The 17522-nt window shown below is 36.2% G+C and overlaps 1 protein-coding gene and 1 pseudogene across 1 annotated transcript; one reads left to right on the top strand and one right to left on the bottom strand.

Annotated features, from left to right (window-relative positions):
- Positions 1–389: 389 nt before the first annotated feature.
- LOC120253637 lies at positions 390–9062 on the bottom strand (annotated as a pseudogene).
- A 3403-nt stretch (positions 9063–12465) lies between these two features.
- Positions 12466–14259, top strand: LOC120253638. The gene is made up of 5 exons (XM_039261936.1): positions 12466–12630; positions 13359–13406; positions 13518–13880; positions 14008–14079; positions 14176–14259. The coding sequence occupies exons 1-5, from the start codon at positions 12466–12468 to the stop codon at positions 14257–14259; spliced, it is 732 nt and encodes a 243-aa protein (XP_039117870.1).
- The last annotated feature ends 3263 nt before the right edge of the window (positions 14260–17522 follow it).

Here is a 17522-nt window from a genome sequence, read left to right as displayed (position 1 = left end):
TGAGTGGGTTAGGGTCATATGCTTTATTATTAGACTCACTAACCACTCAAGTACAACTACATTACACACTTTTATGTGTCTAAATAGTTTATTTTACATTAATTTAAGTATTAAAAAACCGAAATCATAAAATTTTATATTGTTTGAAAAGTGGTGTCTCCGGCGTCGAAGGGGGCTTTAGCCCGTGCTAGCCCCCCTTAGTTCCTCCTAACGTTATGGAAATGGAAAGAAGCAACATGGAGTGCCAATGTCGAAATCACCTTGAGCCAAACTATATAACTATTTATTCTTAAACTTCACATTTCCAAAGAGCATTCATCTTGTAAGATTATTATAAGATCACATAAAAGAAAACAAACTAATAATAAAAAAAAAGGATTATTTAATATTTATTTTACCCCAAACCTCTCCTCGAAAGTGAGAACAAACTCATAAATCTTCTTAGGGTCACAGAGAGTCTTAGATACACTCTCCCTCTCCATGCACCTATTGGCCCAGGCCACGATCTTAGGGCACTTTTTCCTGATGCTAAACTTGGCCCAGGTTTAATATGTGTAGAACCATGCAACAAAAGGCACTAAAGCAATGTCAACGAACCCAAAAGTGTTGGCTCTAAAGAACTTCTTCTCACCAAGCTCACCCTCCATCAACTTTAAGATCTCAATGTACTCTTCCTTTGCAACCGCTTGTCCCTCCCCCTTAAGCTTCCACAGTTTGGATCCACATTCATAAACCTATCATGCAGTAACAAATCAAAACATTTGATACATGTTTTAGACAAAAGTCAATATTGAAAAAATGCATATAGAAAAGCCATTGGTTGCCAAGTGGTATTGTCACAATGTAATGATGGGTAAAGCGTAGGATCGAATCCTTGTCCCAAAGCTGTAGCAGTACTTTAGTGTAATGTAGCAATACTTTTATCAATGTTTCCAGGCTTAGATATTATTTACGATAGTGTTTAAATGGGTTTGGTAGATTCATTATGGAAGATGTTGTATCATTTCCCTTCGGGATTGCATGATATGAGGGATTTATTTGCTTGGTTTGGTTCATAAATATTTTCTGGGTGTGCATGTGGCGTAGTTTATATATCACTATAATTGATGCACTACTATACCTGTTTTTTGCTTGACAAACCCATTATAGTGTGGAGCTTGTTGTATTTTTTTAAAGAAAAAAAATACATATATATATTGAAAAAGATAACCTATAATCGATTCTTGATTATACCTCTAACTCTACTATTAATCCTGGATTTAAACGTCTGAATTTAAAAAATCTATTTCATCTTTAAATCTTAGAAAAAGTTATTCTTGGACTATGTGATAAAATCCTGTCTTTATTGACTTAGCGACTATGTAGTTGTGTTCTCTTCAAAGAAAATGTTTATTTTATATATTAAATACATAAGGTTTAATCGAACTCATAATTTTGGTATTTCCAAAAACAAATAGAAAATATCATTTCATAAAATATTTATTAAACAAATTTAAATAAAAATAATACACAAAATTAGCTCATTAGACATTTACCAAATTCAACAATTTTTGCTTGACTAATAAAAGTAATAACAGTAACACAATTTTAAAATAACTACCTCATTTAAAAACAAAATAAAAATTTAAATATAGCCATATAGATCAAGATTGATCAATCGCAAGTGACCACATAGTGAATTTAAAGGTAAAATCCACTATTTGGTCCATGTATTTTATCTGTTTGCCCTTTTAGTCCCTATATTTTAATTTGGCCTCATGAAGTCCTTTTATTATTCAAATTGGTAAAACCAAGTCCTGGCCACAACCACCGTTGCTTTTGCTGTCCAATGGCCCTGACATGGCACTCTTAAAGGATAAAACATTAATTAATTAATTTTTTCGGACAAAATGACTTCCTAATCAAGCAGATCCGGATCCGATTGTCCTAGACCTGATAAAACCTCTGCTTTACCCCCACCAGTGGCCAAAAAAACCCTTGCTCACCATCATCCTATGCCATCCTGCAATCCCACTAGTGGCCCCCTTGCTCACCATCATCCTTCTCCCGACTACAACCATCACCGCCAATGGTGGCACCCTTGCTGACCTTCCATCTTCAAGGACTAGCATCTCTTGTACTTCCCTTTCGTTCACCCTCACAGGCTTAATGGCCACCATCAATGTGGACAAGAAGTGCCTCCACCTCCACCTCCATAAACCGGCACCGCACCCCTAATATTTTTATTATCCCATGTATTCAAAAAGATTTATGTCCGTAATGATCAACACCTCCTATACCATTGAGCCACATCAGCATCATTTTTTTTTTTGTAATTCAGCAAGCCAATGTAAAAAATTCTACTGGAATTTTGCATGTTTTAAAGAATTCTGCAGGGATTAATTTGTAAGAAATTAAAAATTATGCAAGACAAATCTGTAGAACAACAATATATTAACATATACAATTATGCAAGACAAATCTGTAGGATATCAATTTTGCAAGTTTTAAAGAATTCTGCATTGATTAATTTGTAAGTAAAAAACAATTATGCAAGAAAATTTTGCAACCAATCCTTTGAGATGAACAAAACTCACAAATGTCCAGGACATTCACAAACTCCAATCCCAATTCCAATCATATAAATTTATATCAATTCCATCATTGATATAAGTACACCTATTTCAATTAACCAATGTGTATGCCAACCACATACATAACAAAATTTTAACAAAAACACATTAACACAACCCATTACTATAAATTACATTAACAAATCCAAAGGACATTCAGAGACAACAAAATCTGGTAGTAAAACTCTATTTTTTGAACTACTTCTCCATGGTTGAAGCTCCAAGATTTTGTATTGATGTAGTAATTGTCCTACTCTCCTGAGTTAGTATTTCTATAAGGTCCAATGAAGTATTTGACTGCTTGTTTCCTTCCTCATGTTTCTTTCTCCCTACAGAAGCCCTTAAATTTCTTCTTCCCTGACCATCATAGACACGAACCCTATATTAATAGCCATTAAAGAAGGCAGAAGTTGAGATGCTTTAAATGGAAAAACATTACAATCAATTCAGCAGTAGTGATGAATGAAAAGGAATTGGAAGGTTCTCTGCCAACAATAATTCCCTCATTATGAGCACCCTGTACATATAAAATACAAATACAAATGTCACAATTTTGAAAATTGCATAACTCATCAACTTTCCAAGGGAGATTAATATTCTTACCCTTAAAACCTGTATAGGAGGCATTGCTGCCGAAGACTTCTTTCTCCCTTTGATTGTAACATCTGCATTCTTATTTTGGGTAGATGTTTCTAATATGTTGCTAGTTTATCAAGGAAAAAATATACATAAATTGTGGGCAACTAGTAGACAAGAAAAAAAATACTTACAAATGCATTAGTCCTTTTAGTCTTTTTTTGGCAGGTGCTATTGTTGTTAGCTATGCCCTGCATCAAGAAAAAATTATAGCTGATGGCTAGTTAATTGACATGGAGGGGAAAAAATAGAAAATTACATTTATGTTAGACTTTTTTGGGCAGGTGATCTTGTTGTGGTCTTCAATATGGCAATAACTGCACTTGAATACTCTGCCCCTTCTTGACATTTTTGTTTTACTTTTGTTTTTGGTTTTCAGAGGCTCTCTCCTCCTTTTCTTAACTGGTCGACTTGGCATTCTTTTCACAAAAGGAGGCAGAAGTGGCCCTTCATCACTCACTGGCCAGAAATCCCTATCTTTTACTGGATTAACTACAAATTGATATGCTTTTTCATATGTTTCTTTTCTGAACTTGTGAGCTATATAATTAGTTTGGTCTTCCCCTTGAAAAGCAATAGTTGCCATACCATGTTGACAAGGGATGCCTTCTTTACTCCACTTGCCACAAGAGCATGTTTGTTCAGCAAGCATTATAACATAGGCTTCTCTTTCATGCAACATGAGGTTATCCTAATAAACTTCATGCTTGTTACTTCCATTCCACTAAATCTTCCACTTTGCACTCGTTTGCCTTTGTTTTTCAATCTTGGCAGCAACATTTGGCCCATAATCCCCTGCCCATATACCAGCATAGTCCTTTTTCACTTCAATCCTCGTCATCACATACTGCCTAATTTTTTCTAGCATATAGATAACTGGTCTACTCCTTGCATCCATGACCACTCCATTAAAAGTTTCACACATGTTGTTATCGATTACCTCACATTTAACCAGATCATTAAAATATGCTTGGCACCAACCTTGAATTGGCCATTTCTCAAGTAACTCTTCAACAGCATTGTCTCCACCTTTCATCTTCCTCATTTGGTCCAAATGTTTCTTCATCTCTGGGATGCTTGTAGATCTGGCCACATTCCAGAATTGAAGTTGTAACTCCTTTCCTTGATGTTTCTTGCCCCATCTCGCATAGATGTACCTTGCACACATCCTATGCTCAATAAAAGGTAGAAGATCTTTCATTGCATGGATTAAACCCTGCATAAAAAATAAAAATAATTCAAGTGCATGACTAGCTAATGTAAATAGATTGAGCAATTGTTTCATTGGAATGTGTTGTGTACCTTCTGCATATCACTTATTAGAGACCATCCCAACCCTTCTCCCATGCCAAGATCAATCTTCAAATTTTCAAAAAACCATGCCGACGACTCAGTAGTTTCCTTCTCAACAACAGCCCATGCTATAGGGAACATTTGGTTATTCTGATCCCTACCTATAGCCATAAGCAATTGCCCTTTGAGTAGCCCTTTAAGAAAGCAACCATCTACACCTATGATCTACCTACAACCAACTAAAAACTCTTCTCTGACAGCAGTCAAGCTGATGTACATCTTCTGGAACACAGGCAACTCATTATAGTTAACCTTCTTAGCCACAACAATCACACTGCTTCCTGGATTGGTTGCTTGTAACTCAAGTGCATAATTGTTAAGCACCTTGAAGTCTTCCTTGAATAGCTCTTCAGTTTTTTTCACTAAGCTCTTAGCATTCCTACATACTTTACTAGTAATGAAGACTCCTAACCGGGCCCTGACCATTGCTCTTAATTACCTAGCCCTAATGAATGGCATGGCACTTATTACTTCTCCAAATTTTTGGGCAACCAAAGGAGCTGTCACCATCTTGTTTTTGTTGTCCCAAGTAAGCATGAATGATCCGGGACATAGTGCTTTATAACAAACATTTTCTTTGCATTGCACCAGGAGCATAAGATGAGCCATTTGCACTCTTTTGCTGCACACTTGGCCTTAAGTCTCAATGAATCATTTTTAATGGATTTGAATTCAAATCCCTTCCTTGTTGAGAACTCAACAAGTTCATTCTTGAATAGTTTGAGATCTTTAAACCTAAGATCCAGTGAAAAATCCACCAGAGTAGTTTTAGGGTCATAAATTGTCCTACATGACTTGTGCCTCCTTGCATCATCTCCAGCAGATCCATCACTTGTGTCATCATAGCTGCCAGGATCTGATAAGCCCATGTAATCACTTTCATATCCACAAACTTTCCCCCTATTTGTGTCATGGCTATGCTCCATACATGCTGCTTGCCACTCAGCTCCAAAGTTGCCCTCATTTCCACCAGCTTCATCAACATTTCTAACATTTTCACTATCTTTCCCTTGTATTTCCTTCTTCAGTTGTATAAATTTTCTGACTTTATCCCTAGCCCGTACTATCTCATCATCGGCATCTGAGTTAAAATCAAGGAATGGGACATCTACAAGCGTATCTGCATCATCCCTGCTTGAGTTAGTCTCACTGGCACTCTCGGATTCCTGCTCCACATCCAACTCCAAAGCATCCTGTTGCAAATCAACATCTAACCCCACAGTGTTATCAAAATCAAACATTAATACTTCTGGTAAGGGCTTATCCTACTTGGCACACGATGTTTCCACATAAAGATTAGTTGTCCAAGCCTCTCTTAACCTATCAACCAAGCCTACAATGCTTGCATCATCACATACTATTTTCACTACCCCTTCGTCATCTATGTAGAATAATTTGACATCCTCCCTAATGTCATAACCAAGTTCCTTGATGTCTCCCAACAAATCCCAATGACACAGTCTGTCTAGGTCAACAACGAACTCATTTATATTCCCATTGACATATCTAATTTTCCCTTCTTTTACAAGTGACCCTCCATGGTGATATTTAAGAGTGTACTCACAGCTATTCATGGTACTGTATACCAAAAACCAACATTAAGCAATTAATTCACAATAAAGGCCAAACTATATATGTGGAATTTTGTTGCAGTTATAGGTCTAGTAAGGGCCTTTTTGGACAGGCCAGAATTATGGCATGATTTGTACAATTTGCCATAATTTAATATTTTATGAGAATTATGCCATATTGGCTATTTGGGTACTTATTTTAGAGTATAAAATTATGCCATAATATAGAAATTATGGCATAAAATAAAATATTCCTCTTTGTGGAATATTTTTTTATTGTAAAATCTCTCTCTCTCTCTCTCTCTCTCTCTCTCTCTCTTTTGATCCAACAACCAGCCACCAGTCCACCGGTGGCTCGTCTAGTCTCCGGCCACCGGCCACCGGTCTGACCGGCGGTCCAACCGGCCTCCGGCGACCAGTCATCGGTCCACCGACGGTCTGATCACTGGTCCACCGGCCTCCGGTGACACGCCGATGATCCACCGGTGGTTTGGCAGGCTTCCGGCAACTGGGCACCGGTCCAACCACCAGTCCACCAGCCTCCGGTGGCACGCCGGTGATCCATTGGTGGTCCGCCCGGCTAGCCTCCGTTGATACACCGGCGATCCACCGGTGCTCCAGCCGACCTCCGACGACCGGCCACAAGTCCACCAATGGTCTTGTTGCTGATCGGTCGATCTCAATAATTTTTTTTTTATTTTGGTAACCAAACACTCATTCTGTATGAATAAAATATGTTATAATTTCTGTAATAATCACTTGCACTTTCTACATAATAAAATTATGCCATATTTTTTTATTTTGCAGCCAAACAGACCCTAAATCTAATAATAAAGGCCAAAACTACGTGGAATTTTGTGGCAGATATCCAACATTCAGCAATTAATTCCCAATAAAGCCTATGATGCACAACCTACATAATAAATTTTCAACAAGGGAAATAACTAGGACTAGTAAAAGACCAGATCAGACCATTAAAATCAACATATAACTATAAATATGGAGAGATTTTAGAAGGTAATATGCATATAAATATTAAGGTAGCATGATGCTATTAATAAATTTAAGATGAACTAGCACAGTTGGCCCAACCCGGCCAAAATGTGACTCATGGTTAGTTGGCTAATTGGCCCATAACACAACTTGGACCACTGGTTCAGGTTGCAGTGAACACAAGTACACACCACAGGTCCACAACCAAGTGCAAGCTTTTCATGAAATAGAATATATAATTTTACCCAAATAAAAAAAAAGTTTGGGAATAATCTATATATATATATATTTCTGAATTCTAGGTAGAAAGGATAATATATCATTAAGTACTCATAAGATTTGAGCTGAGTGGCCACTTCCTTCAATTTATCCATCAAGCTAGTGGCTTTAATTAATCTAATCTATTTTTAGTTTATAGTGCCATCATCCATGTAGAAGATGCTATAACTGCACCAAAAAAACCCACTAAGAACTCATTAATGACATGCTTAATTTCTTAGGCAAACGATGTTAAAAGGACATAATCCATGAAGATCTTTGAGATCATTTGTTCTGCATATCAAGTTCAAGAAAGAATTTATTATAATAATTGGTTGTGGAGTGTGACTCATAAAAAGTAATTTGATATGTTGAAGGAACCATTATGTTTGACAAATCAAGTCTTATTGAGTATTTTTATTCATGCAAAAAAATGATAAAAAAGATGACCTAAAAAGAATATGGGAGTCACAGTGATAATAATGGTCCCCATTCTCAGAGCCCCTACCATGAAAAAGCTGAAAGGAAAGCAATACACCAAAGCTCATCACAAATACCTTAATATATATATATATATATAGTTCATAGAGAAAGAGAAGTTGTGGAATACTCTGAAACTCACAAAGTAATATGCGTGATCTAACTAATTAGTGGAAATTTCTTAGGGCTAATAGAGCAATGAAAAGAGGTAACATCTCTTAAATTCTCAACATAGGTAACACTTAAACCCTAATGGTGAACGAATTGGTCAAGGTTGTAATTTGTAAATTGGGTGAAAATAACAATAAACATAGTAATTCAAACCTAAGTGACATAAATACAGTGCTAATTGTTTGCCTGACTGGTTGATAGTGGGGAGTACCTTTTTTGAGGGGTTTCTCGTGGTTGATGAATAGTGACTGAGCGAGCACTGGTGCGTGGATGCCACTCTTTGATGGTTGTAACGTGATGTTGTTTGCAGTCGAGAGAAGGCTGATGGTGAGCAAGGGTTTTTTGGTCACTGGTGGGGGTAAAGCAGAGGTTTTATTGGGTCTAGGACAATCTGATCCGGATCCGCTTGATTAGGAAGACATTTTGTCTGAAAAAATTAATTAATTAATGTTTTATCCTTTAAGAATGCCATGCCAGCGCCAGTGGACGGCAAAAGCAACAGTGGTTGTGGCCAGAACTTGATTTTACCATTTTGAATAATAAAGGGACTTCATGAGGCCAAATTAAAATATAGGGACTAAAAGGGTAAAACAGATCAAATACAGAGACCAAATATGGGATTTTACCGAATTTAAATATAGTTTTAAAATAAAAGCATACCTTTTTGTCCACAAAATCAGCCCAGAAACAAGCATTGGCATGTTCATAAGGCTCAGGGGGGAACAATGGAGCTTGATCGGATCAAACCTCATCAATATATATACTGAACAATGATTAGTGATTGAGAGATGGGTTTGCCACCGTGTAGCAATACCGGGATGTGCTTATAAACCAGGTTAGATTTTAGCAAGAGCTCACTGTTATTGTTCGGCAGATCCGCCTCCTTATACGCATAATTTACCCTTTTCTCTGCTAGAGCTATCCTCACTCTTTGCCCGAAAGGACTCACCCAGAAATCCAACAGCTCCACACTCTTCTCTTGCACCATTTATTAGATTGATTGACACTTGCTTTGTTTTGTTGTAATGCACTCCATGTGTGTGGGGTGTATTTATGAAGGCAACCAGTGAACTGGGGGTTGTATTTGCTTTAGGCGGTGTCACTGCTTTCGTCAGTGGGTTTAGTTCAAGTTCAAAAGTGTACTACGGTGGTTGTTGTTTGCTAGGTTGAGATGGTCAATAGCTTTTGGTTCAAGAATGCAACTCGAGGCCGCCCGAGAACGTCAGCCATGAGCTAAAGTTAGAAATGTTTTCATTATAACGTTTTTTACATAGTAGGGATTTTAATGTTTTAGAATAAAATAAATATTTTACCTTTTGTTTATATAAATTTTATTCTATAATGCACAGTTGAATATAGTAATATATATATATATATATTAAAAAAAAATATATAGTACGACTTCAATAAACATTTTGAGTTCTTTTATCAAGGTGTTAACTCAAAGTGCCACGGGGCCTAACATAACATAGTCCATGCCAGGCATAGGCATATTGCTGCAATACTTGGTCTATGCTAGGTTGAATGTGTTAGAAAAATAAAGAAGAACTTGAAATCGTAAAGCTTGAGGGGTTCATTTCGCATGTGGCCACAAATATTTGTAACTTATGTCACTGTGGCCACAAATGTTTTTTTGTAACATTGATAGTAATCTGTAATTACCAATCTTGGAATATTATCAAGGAACTTAGTAATCCAATTACAACAAAAATAGGTGGTTATGGTGGATTACCAAGTGAATGATAATTTGACACTTGTTTTCTAGACAAATATGTCTTTTGTTTAAAAATAATAATTTTAATACTTTATGAGTTGGATAAAAAAAAATTTGGATAATGTTATTTTGGAATATCTTCAACTTCGGAAATTTAATTTTTTATTATAATTAAATTTTTTTCACATTAAACTTTAATTTTTTATTATAAAAATTTCATATAAAAATTTTGGAATAAAATTTTTTCAACTTTTCGAATAGTTTTTTAAGTCAAGCTCGAGCTACCAAATACTCAACCCGATAGTCTCACGAGCCTAATAGAGCTTTTTATATAAATAAATAAATACATTTATATAGTATATTATAATTTTAATATTATAAATTTATATATAAATGCATTTTAAATATGTTATATATAATATATATTAATAATTATAACATATTATAATTTTTATAAATTAAACTTATCTTCTAATTCTTCTCTTACCTTACTAAACTACCTACCCACTTATTATAGAGCTTTTTTACTTATGTGTAAAAGCTTTGTTGTAATATGAATAATGTTATATGCATGAAATAGGTGTCCTGACTTTGTCCCAAATGCTAACTCTGGAGTTGGGAATGCCAACCTCGGAGTTGGTTCCAAATGCTAACCCCGGAGGTAGGATGCTAACCCCGGAGTTGGGGTTAGGATGCTAATGTGTGACTTCATTGAAACAATTTTTATTTTTTTCTTTTTAAATATATTACAAGGGTTTTTGCTATATTAATTTAAATATACACATGCAATATGTTATATATCCTATATGTTTGTGATTTGGATGAAGGGTATTTTGGAAATTTTTACACATTACCAAATTGAATACCATAACCAACCAAACGCGGTACTAAACTAGTTTTGTTAATATGAGTTCCCAACCAAACATGGTACCATTAAAATTACTACAACATTCTAGTCATATAACATTTCCACCCTTATTACCAAGGTAATTTCATTACACAGTAATATCTTATTACCACGAACTAAACGACCCCTGAAAGTTATATCATTACAATTGATGAGTACAATTATGATTGGAGTAATGCTATATAGAACGAAAACATAACACGAAACCAGCCACACGAATGATGTGGCTGGTGACGTGTTTTTAAATAAAAAAATAAAAAAAGAGAAGAGAGGTCACGGGTTCTCTCTCTCTCTCGTCTCTCTCTCTCTCTCTCTCTCTCTCTCTCTCTCTCTCGTTTTGTATGCTCCCGGCTGATATTGGTCTCCCCAGTTCCCGGCCGCCGTCCGTCTCTCCCACTCCCGGCCGCCATCCGTCTCCCCCGCTCCCGGTGGCACCCCGTCTCCCCCACTCCCGGCCGCCGTCTGTCTCCCCGTTCCAAGCCGCCGTCCGTTTCCCCCGCTCCCGGCCGCCGCCCGTCTCCCCCGCTCCCGGCCCCCATCTGTCTCTCCCGCTCCCAGCCCCAGTCCGTCTCCCCTGTTCCCGGCCTCCGTCCTGGCCACCGCTTCCCTCCCCCTCCCGGCCCCCGTCCTGGCCGCCATTTCCCGGCCACTCCCGGCCCCCATCCCGGCCGCCATTTCCCGGCCCCGTCCCGGCTGCGGCTTCCTCCCCGGCTCCTGACCGTAATTACCTTGACCATAATTTCCTACTTTAATTTCATGATTTGTTCAAATCCCGCCATAGAATTGAGATTAAAAAAATTTTTAAAAAAAATAATCCATACTTAATTCTATTAGCCTTGGGATAAAATAATCCATACACATTTAATTAACGCATTTAATTAATTATGGATTATTTTTGTTTGTGTTGAATTATTTTTGGAGTTATTTAAGCATCATCTTGATTTTTTTGGTATGATTTTTTTGGAGTTATTTAGGATTAGAAACCATTGCTTTGCTTCATGCTTTCTAAATATTTGTCCCACCATTTGTTTTTAGACATATACCTAAAAGCAAGAACATGGAAGAAGTGGTACTTGGGTGTGAGCAAGAAAAAAAGATAATGTAGAAGTTGGATGTTCAAGTTATGAAATATATGCCAAAAGAAAAAAACCGGTAGAAAAAGGTTTTAGTTGAAAAATATTGTGCCGGGGGCGGTATGATCCTTGATTCGAAGAAGAAGTTTATAATTTGTATGTTCAATATGCTGTGGCGGGAAGGGTTTGGCATCAACAAAAAAAGCACGAGATTAGATGATGATGGAAAATTGAAATATTACACTCTAGCATGTGCAAGAGGTGGCAAAAGAATATCTACTTCTAAAAACTCCTTCAACCCAAGACTATCCGCTAAAAGTAAATTGTTCGGCAAAGATTAATGTCATTGTTGGCAATGATGGACGGTTTACCATTTCTAGTGTTAATTTGGAGCACAATCATGCACTTAGCCCACACAAAGCTCGTTTCCAAAAGTGCAATAAAAAAATTGATGCATATGTCAAAAGAAGGCTTGAATTAAACGACCAAGCAGGAATAAGCCTGAGCAAAAATTTTCATTCCCTAGCAGTTGAAAGTGGGGGTTATGAAAATTTAACATACAATGAAAAAAAGATTGTAGGAATTATATTGCAAAAAGCAAAGGCAATTTAGGCTTGGCGTTGGAGATGCCGTGGCACTTGGAAAATATTTTTCTCGCATGCAACAAAGAAATACAAAATTTTTCCATTTGATTGACATGGATGAAGAAGGTCGTCTGAAAAATGTATTCTGGGCGGATGCGAGGTCTATAGCGGCTTATGAAGCTTTTGGTGATGTAATTTCCTTTGATACAACATACTTGACGAATAAGTATGACATGCCATTTGCTCCATTTGTCGGTGTAAATCATCATGGGCAGACGGTATTGTTTGGGTGTGGCTTACTGTCCAGAGAGGATACCGAAACATATGTTTGGCTCTTCAAAACTTGGCTAGAGTGTATGTCAGGCAAGGCTCCTAAAGCAATTATTACAGATCAATGTATGGCTATTCAAGGTGCAGTTCGATTAGTTTTTCCAAATTCACATCATCGCCTTTGCCTTTGGCATATCATGAAGAAGGTTCCCGAGAAGCTTGGAGGTTTAAATGAATACAAAGCAATCAAGAAGATTTTTGAAACATATCACGTATGAAGCGAGTTGATTCTAAAGAGTTTGAAGACACATACTTGAAGATGATGGCGGACTATAAAAATTGAGAAAAAAATGAATGGTTGAATTCTCTATTCAAAATTCGTGATCGTTGGGCTCCTGTATATGTGAAAGGCATATTTTGGGCGGGAATGTCTACCACTCAAAGAAGTGAAAGCGTAAATGCATTTTTTGATGGTTATGTTGGTCCGACGACCTCATTGAAGCAGTTTGTTGAGCAATATGATAATGCCTTGAAAAGTAAGATTGAGAAGGAGAACAAAGCTGATTTTGCTTTATTTAACTCGTGCTTTCCATTAATCACCGATTGCTATTTTGAGAAGCAACTACAAGAAGCATACACAAATGAAATTTTTAAATTGTTTCAAGATGAGTTGCGCGGCATGATATATTGCAATCTGAATTTAATTGGTTCAAATGGGGCGGTCTGCTCATTTCAGGTGTCCGACATTCTCAAGGGGAAGGAAGGTGCATTTAGAAAGCAAGTGGTATACAATGTCTACACTAACAAGGAATAATTTGATATTAAATGCTCGTGTCAGTTGTTTGAGTTTAAGGGGATTATTTGTAGGCACATTTGCAAGGTGCTTATTGAACAGAATGTGAAAGACATTCCTTCTAGGTATATTTTACCACGATGGAGGAAAGACATCAAACGCATGCATACGTATGTACAAAACTGTTACGATGACCCACAAACAAGTGAGGAGAAACTGCGGTTCACTAAGTTGTGCTCTCATTTTTCTAAAGCCGCAGAACTTGGAGCGGAGTCAAATGACAAGTTCAACTTGTTGATGAAATATGTGGATGATGCAATTGAGAAGTTGATGGACAACACAACTTGTAAGGAAAATTTTACACCTACGTTGTCAGAGGCGACTATTGTGCCACACCAACAATTTCTCACTCCTTTGAAGATGCGGAGTAAGGGTCGTCCACCATCAAAGAGGAAGAAGTCAAAAGTTGAAGAAATAATAATTAGAAACAAGAAAAAGGTATTTTTAACTAGTATCATAATCATTACTTGTTTAGTTTTTGTTTTCGATTAACTTTTTTTTTAGTGTATGACACCCATGTTATTATTGGTAGAAGGCACAAACAAAGGAAGATGAATCAGCTAAAAAATTTGTGCAAGATGATCATTGCACACAAGAGAGCGTGGTAATTCTCTTGTAACTGTCATTAATGTCCAAATTAGGAATTTCAATCATTTATTTTCAAATGATGATTTAATTGAACTAAAATCTTTTTTCGTAGGTGAATTCAAATTCTATATCTATCAATCTGGACAAGCATCATAGTTCTTCTGTAGGTTTTACAAGCCAGTGCAATGATTTATGAGGTAAGTTGTTATTTTTTTCTCAATACTTAATGATTACGATTATTGGTGTTGTGAATTTCTCATGTATTATCCATTTTAATTTTTTAGGGAATCGTATGGTGATGCAAGTTGCTTATATAACTCTAGGTTTAATTTTTGTGTTCACATTTGTGTTCATGTTCGTGGAGGGAAACAAAAAAAATTGTGTTCATGTTCATGTTCTAAATTTGTGTTGCTTATGTTTGTTATTAAGATTTAATTTTTGATTTCGTATTTGTGTTCATGTTCGTGGAGGAAAAACAAACAAATTTATGTTTATGTTCATCTTCTAAGTTTGTGTTGATTATGTTTGATGGGGAGATATTTTTGTGTTTGAATTTGTAGTAAGGGAAAGTGTTCATGTTGATTGATTTTGTAATGTTATTATTTTTTACCCTACAGAATACGAAAATTTGAATGTGTGTGTGTTGTTTATTATTGCTCAACAGAATACAATTTTGTAATGTTGTTTGATTTTTTTGTTTGATATTGTAGTAAGGGAAGGTGTCCATGTTTAAATCTGCAAAACAAAATACGAAAATTTGAATGTGTGTGTGTTGCTTATTATTCTCTAAGGCATAACAGAATACGAAAATTTGCAAAACTTGCTCAACATTGTGAATGATGACCAAAGCAAAATGACACGTTTACTGCTAAATCAAATGTTATTCACTGATGATACTGACCATTGGCTTGTAAATACATTGCAATGTGGAAATTGCTCACAGTTTGATAACTCTTTATCACTTTGTAAATACATTGCAATGAGACTCTTGGACTTCATTTGGCAACTCCTTTGTCATAAAGCTCATCACAAAAATATCTAGTGTAGTTTCAGAAGGCCCAAAATTTGAACCATAAACGAAGGAAGGCAACCAAAAAATTACAAGCTGAATAATGTTACAATGAGAAAGCAGTAGGGTATGAGTAATAAGGCACATAACCAAAAAAATTAAATTATTAAATACGTGAGAACACCACACACAAGAAAGGACCGAACATAATCTTTGCCACAATCATCACATGATCATGGGTAAAATTTTTTGAGCCTGCACTTGGGGTTTTATCTCCCATGAGGCTAGTTGATCACTCTCTTCGGCAGGGACAAACGGCAGAGAAATCTCTCTTATCATCGGTCACCACAAAATGGGCATTCATCGGCTACGACATCATCCAAGCTGGGACCCAGGCTGGCCATTGAGCATCGGATGGTAAAATGTGTCGAGTATATTATCCATTATCGCTTAACAATAATTATAAATGCAATTTTACTCATGTTGAATTCAGGTTATCAATGACAAGTTCTGTTAATTTCATAATTCAAAAATATCAAAAAAACTTCAAATTAACCAGGCTAGATCAACTTGAAGGTTGTTTATATCCTTCATCAAAGTTTTTCAATTAAAGAAGGAAAATAATTAATAGAAATAGCTCCTACATGCATATGAAGCGAGAAATATAGGTATGACTGAAATTTTTGGAAGGAAGCATGTACATGCTTTGCAAAAACATGGTTAAGCTACACACACACACCAAAAAAAGTCACAAGAACCTTAAAATCAAACATAATAAACCGACATAAAAAGGAAATAAGCATAAATAATAAGAAAATTAACGAAAAAAAGCAAGTACAAATATATACTTTGAGACATAAATTTAGTCAATGATCAACCACACCATTCCATCTTTCAAGTTCAGTCAAATAGGAATTTAAACCATGAGTTGCAGCATACTAACATTATCTGCAGGTGTGGTATTTTTGATGGACTCATCATTAGAACCAACAGTTGCATCATTTGAGGCAGTAACCCCGAGTAAACTGAGTCGCTTCTGTAGGTCCAGTATATATTCAGCCTAAAAGAAACATCTTCAAAAGATTAAAAGACTGAAGTTTAAAGGGTGATTATTGAAAAGCAAAATCAGTATCCATGCCAATTTGTGTTTGAAAAATTATACAATGCAATGACAAACATGTCAAACAAGCAACTCTACAAACCTGGGAAACCAAATGGAATATAAGACAACCTTAATGACCCAAGTAAAAACAATTATATAGGTCAAGCATATTGGTACTAGACAAAAGGTTGGACTAAAATACAATGGATTTAAGTATTATTCATACAGTACCCCACATTCTTCATTGAGCTCAATGTCAGTATATCTTTGAGCAAGGGCACTGATATTACCCTTTATGTTGCCAGCCCCATGTGTAGCATCATTCATCTCTTGTTTTAGCTGCTCAATCTGCTTATTGTAATCCTCCAATGAAGAGCAGATTGCTTCCTATGAATAGGACAAAGCTCAACACAAAGATTAATAGGAAAAGTGTAGTGTAATTCTATTAACAAGAATAGAAAAATCCCATAACAAGCAAGCAACTCATGTTATTTTATGAAATTCTAAATTTGTTGAGTAAGAAATGAGCTTATCTTTCCTTCAAATCACAAAAAATATTGATACACCATGGCCACCTCAAAAACTAGCAGGCAGTAAAAATGGAAACAAACAAGGGGTAAAATTTATCTTATGAAACAATATTGACGTCAAAACCATCAGTAGCATGTGCAGTCTCATTCTAAAAGAATTGGAGCTTCAATACATAGAACAAGATACCTGGTGAGCAAAGAAGACTTTGCTGATCCATAGAAATAAACAACATACCTAGACGCATATGTGCAGAATCCTCCACATTGAAAATTGTTCTCCTCAATACGTCAATACATCATCCCAGAGAGAACTATTACTAAAAGAAATCACATAAGAAAAAAAAATTGTTGCAAGAAAAATAGTTAGAGTTTCTAAAAAGAACTATGCTCTATAATATATCAAAGGCTTAGATCTTGCCCGCTATTCTTTCGCATGGATAAACATGTATCAAGGACTGCAACTAAAGTTGCCACGCCACCCAATATATATACTCTTTTATAGGGCAAATCATCATGGCCACAAGAACATCATTACTAAAGAGTAAGAGTAATGCTATATAGAATGAAAACATCACACAAAACCAGCCACATCAACAGAAAGAAATAGATCATGCAACAAAATGCTTCATGCTGAATGTTATAATATATCAAGCAATAAAATCAAAACAGAGGCTCAGATTCAACATACATGATTTTCTCCCATCCTTCCCCCTCTCTTTACAACAATAACAGTAGCGGTTGCCTACTAGGCCATCCAAGCTACTATGCCATCATTGTAGAGAAACAAGGGCAGTAGAGAAATTTAGGGCATCATCATT

This window comes from Dioscorea cayenensis, unplaced genomic scaffold (genome assembly GCF_009730915.1).
Source record: "Dioscorea cayenensis subsp. rotundata cultivar TDr96_F1 unplaced genomic scaffold, TDr96_F1_v2_PseudoChromosome.rev07_lg8_w22 25.fasta BLBR01000146.1, whole genome shotgun sequence".
In the NCBI taxonomy this organism is placed as follows: Eukaryota; Viridiplantae; Streptophyta; class Magnoliopsida; order Dioscoreales; family Dioscoreaceae; genus Dioscorea; species Dioscorea cayenensis.
Note: the sequence above shows the minus strand (reverse complement) of the source record. Positions and strands in the feature narration are given on the sequence as shown.

Bases quoted from the DNA above. Each gene is read 5' to 3' on its own strand.
- LOC120253638 (XM_039261936.1), top strand. From the start codon at position 12,466: ATGGATGAAGAAGGTCGTCTGAAAAATGTATTCTGGGCGGATGCGAGG. The intron at 12,631-13,358 runs GTATTGTTTGGG...TGCTCATTTCAG, and splicing joins TAAATCATCATGGGCAGACG to GTGTCCGACATTCTCAAGGG. The intron at 13,407-13,517 runs GTATACAATGTC...CTTATTGAACAG, and splicing joins GTGCATTTAGAAAGCAAGTG to AATGTGAAAGACATTCCTTC.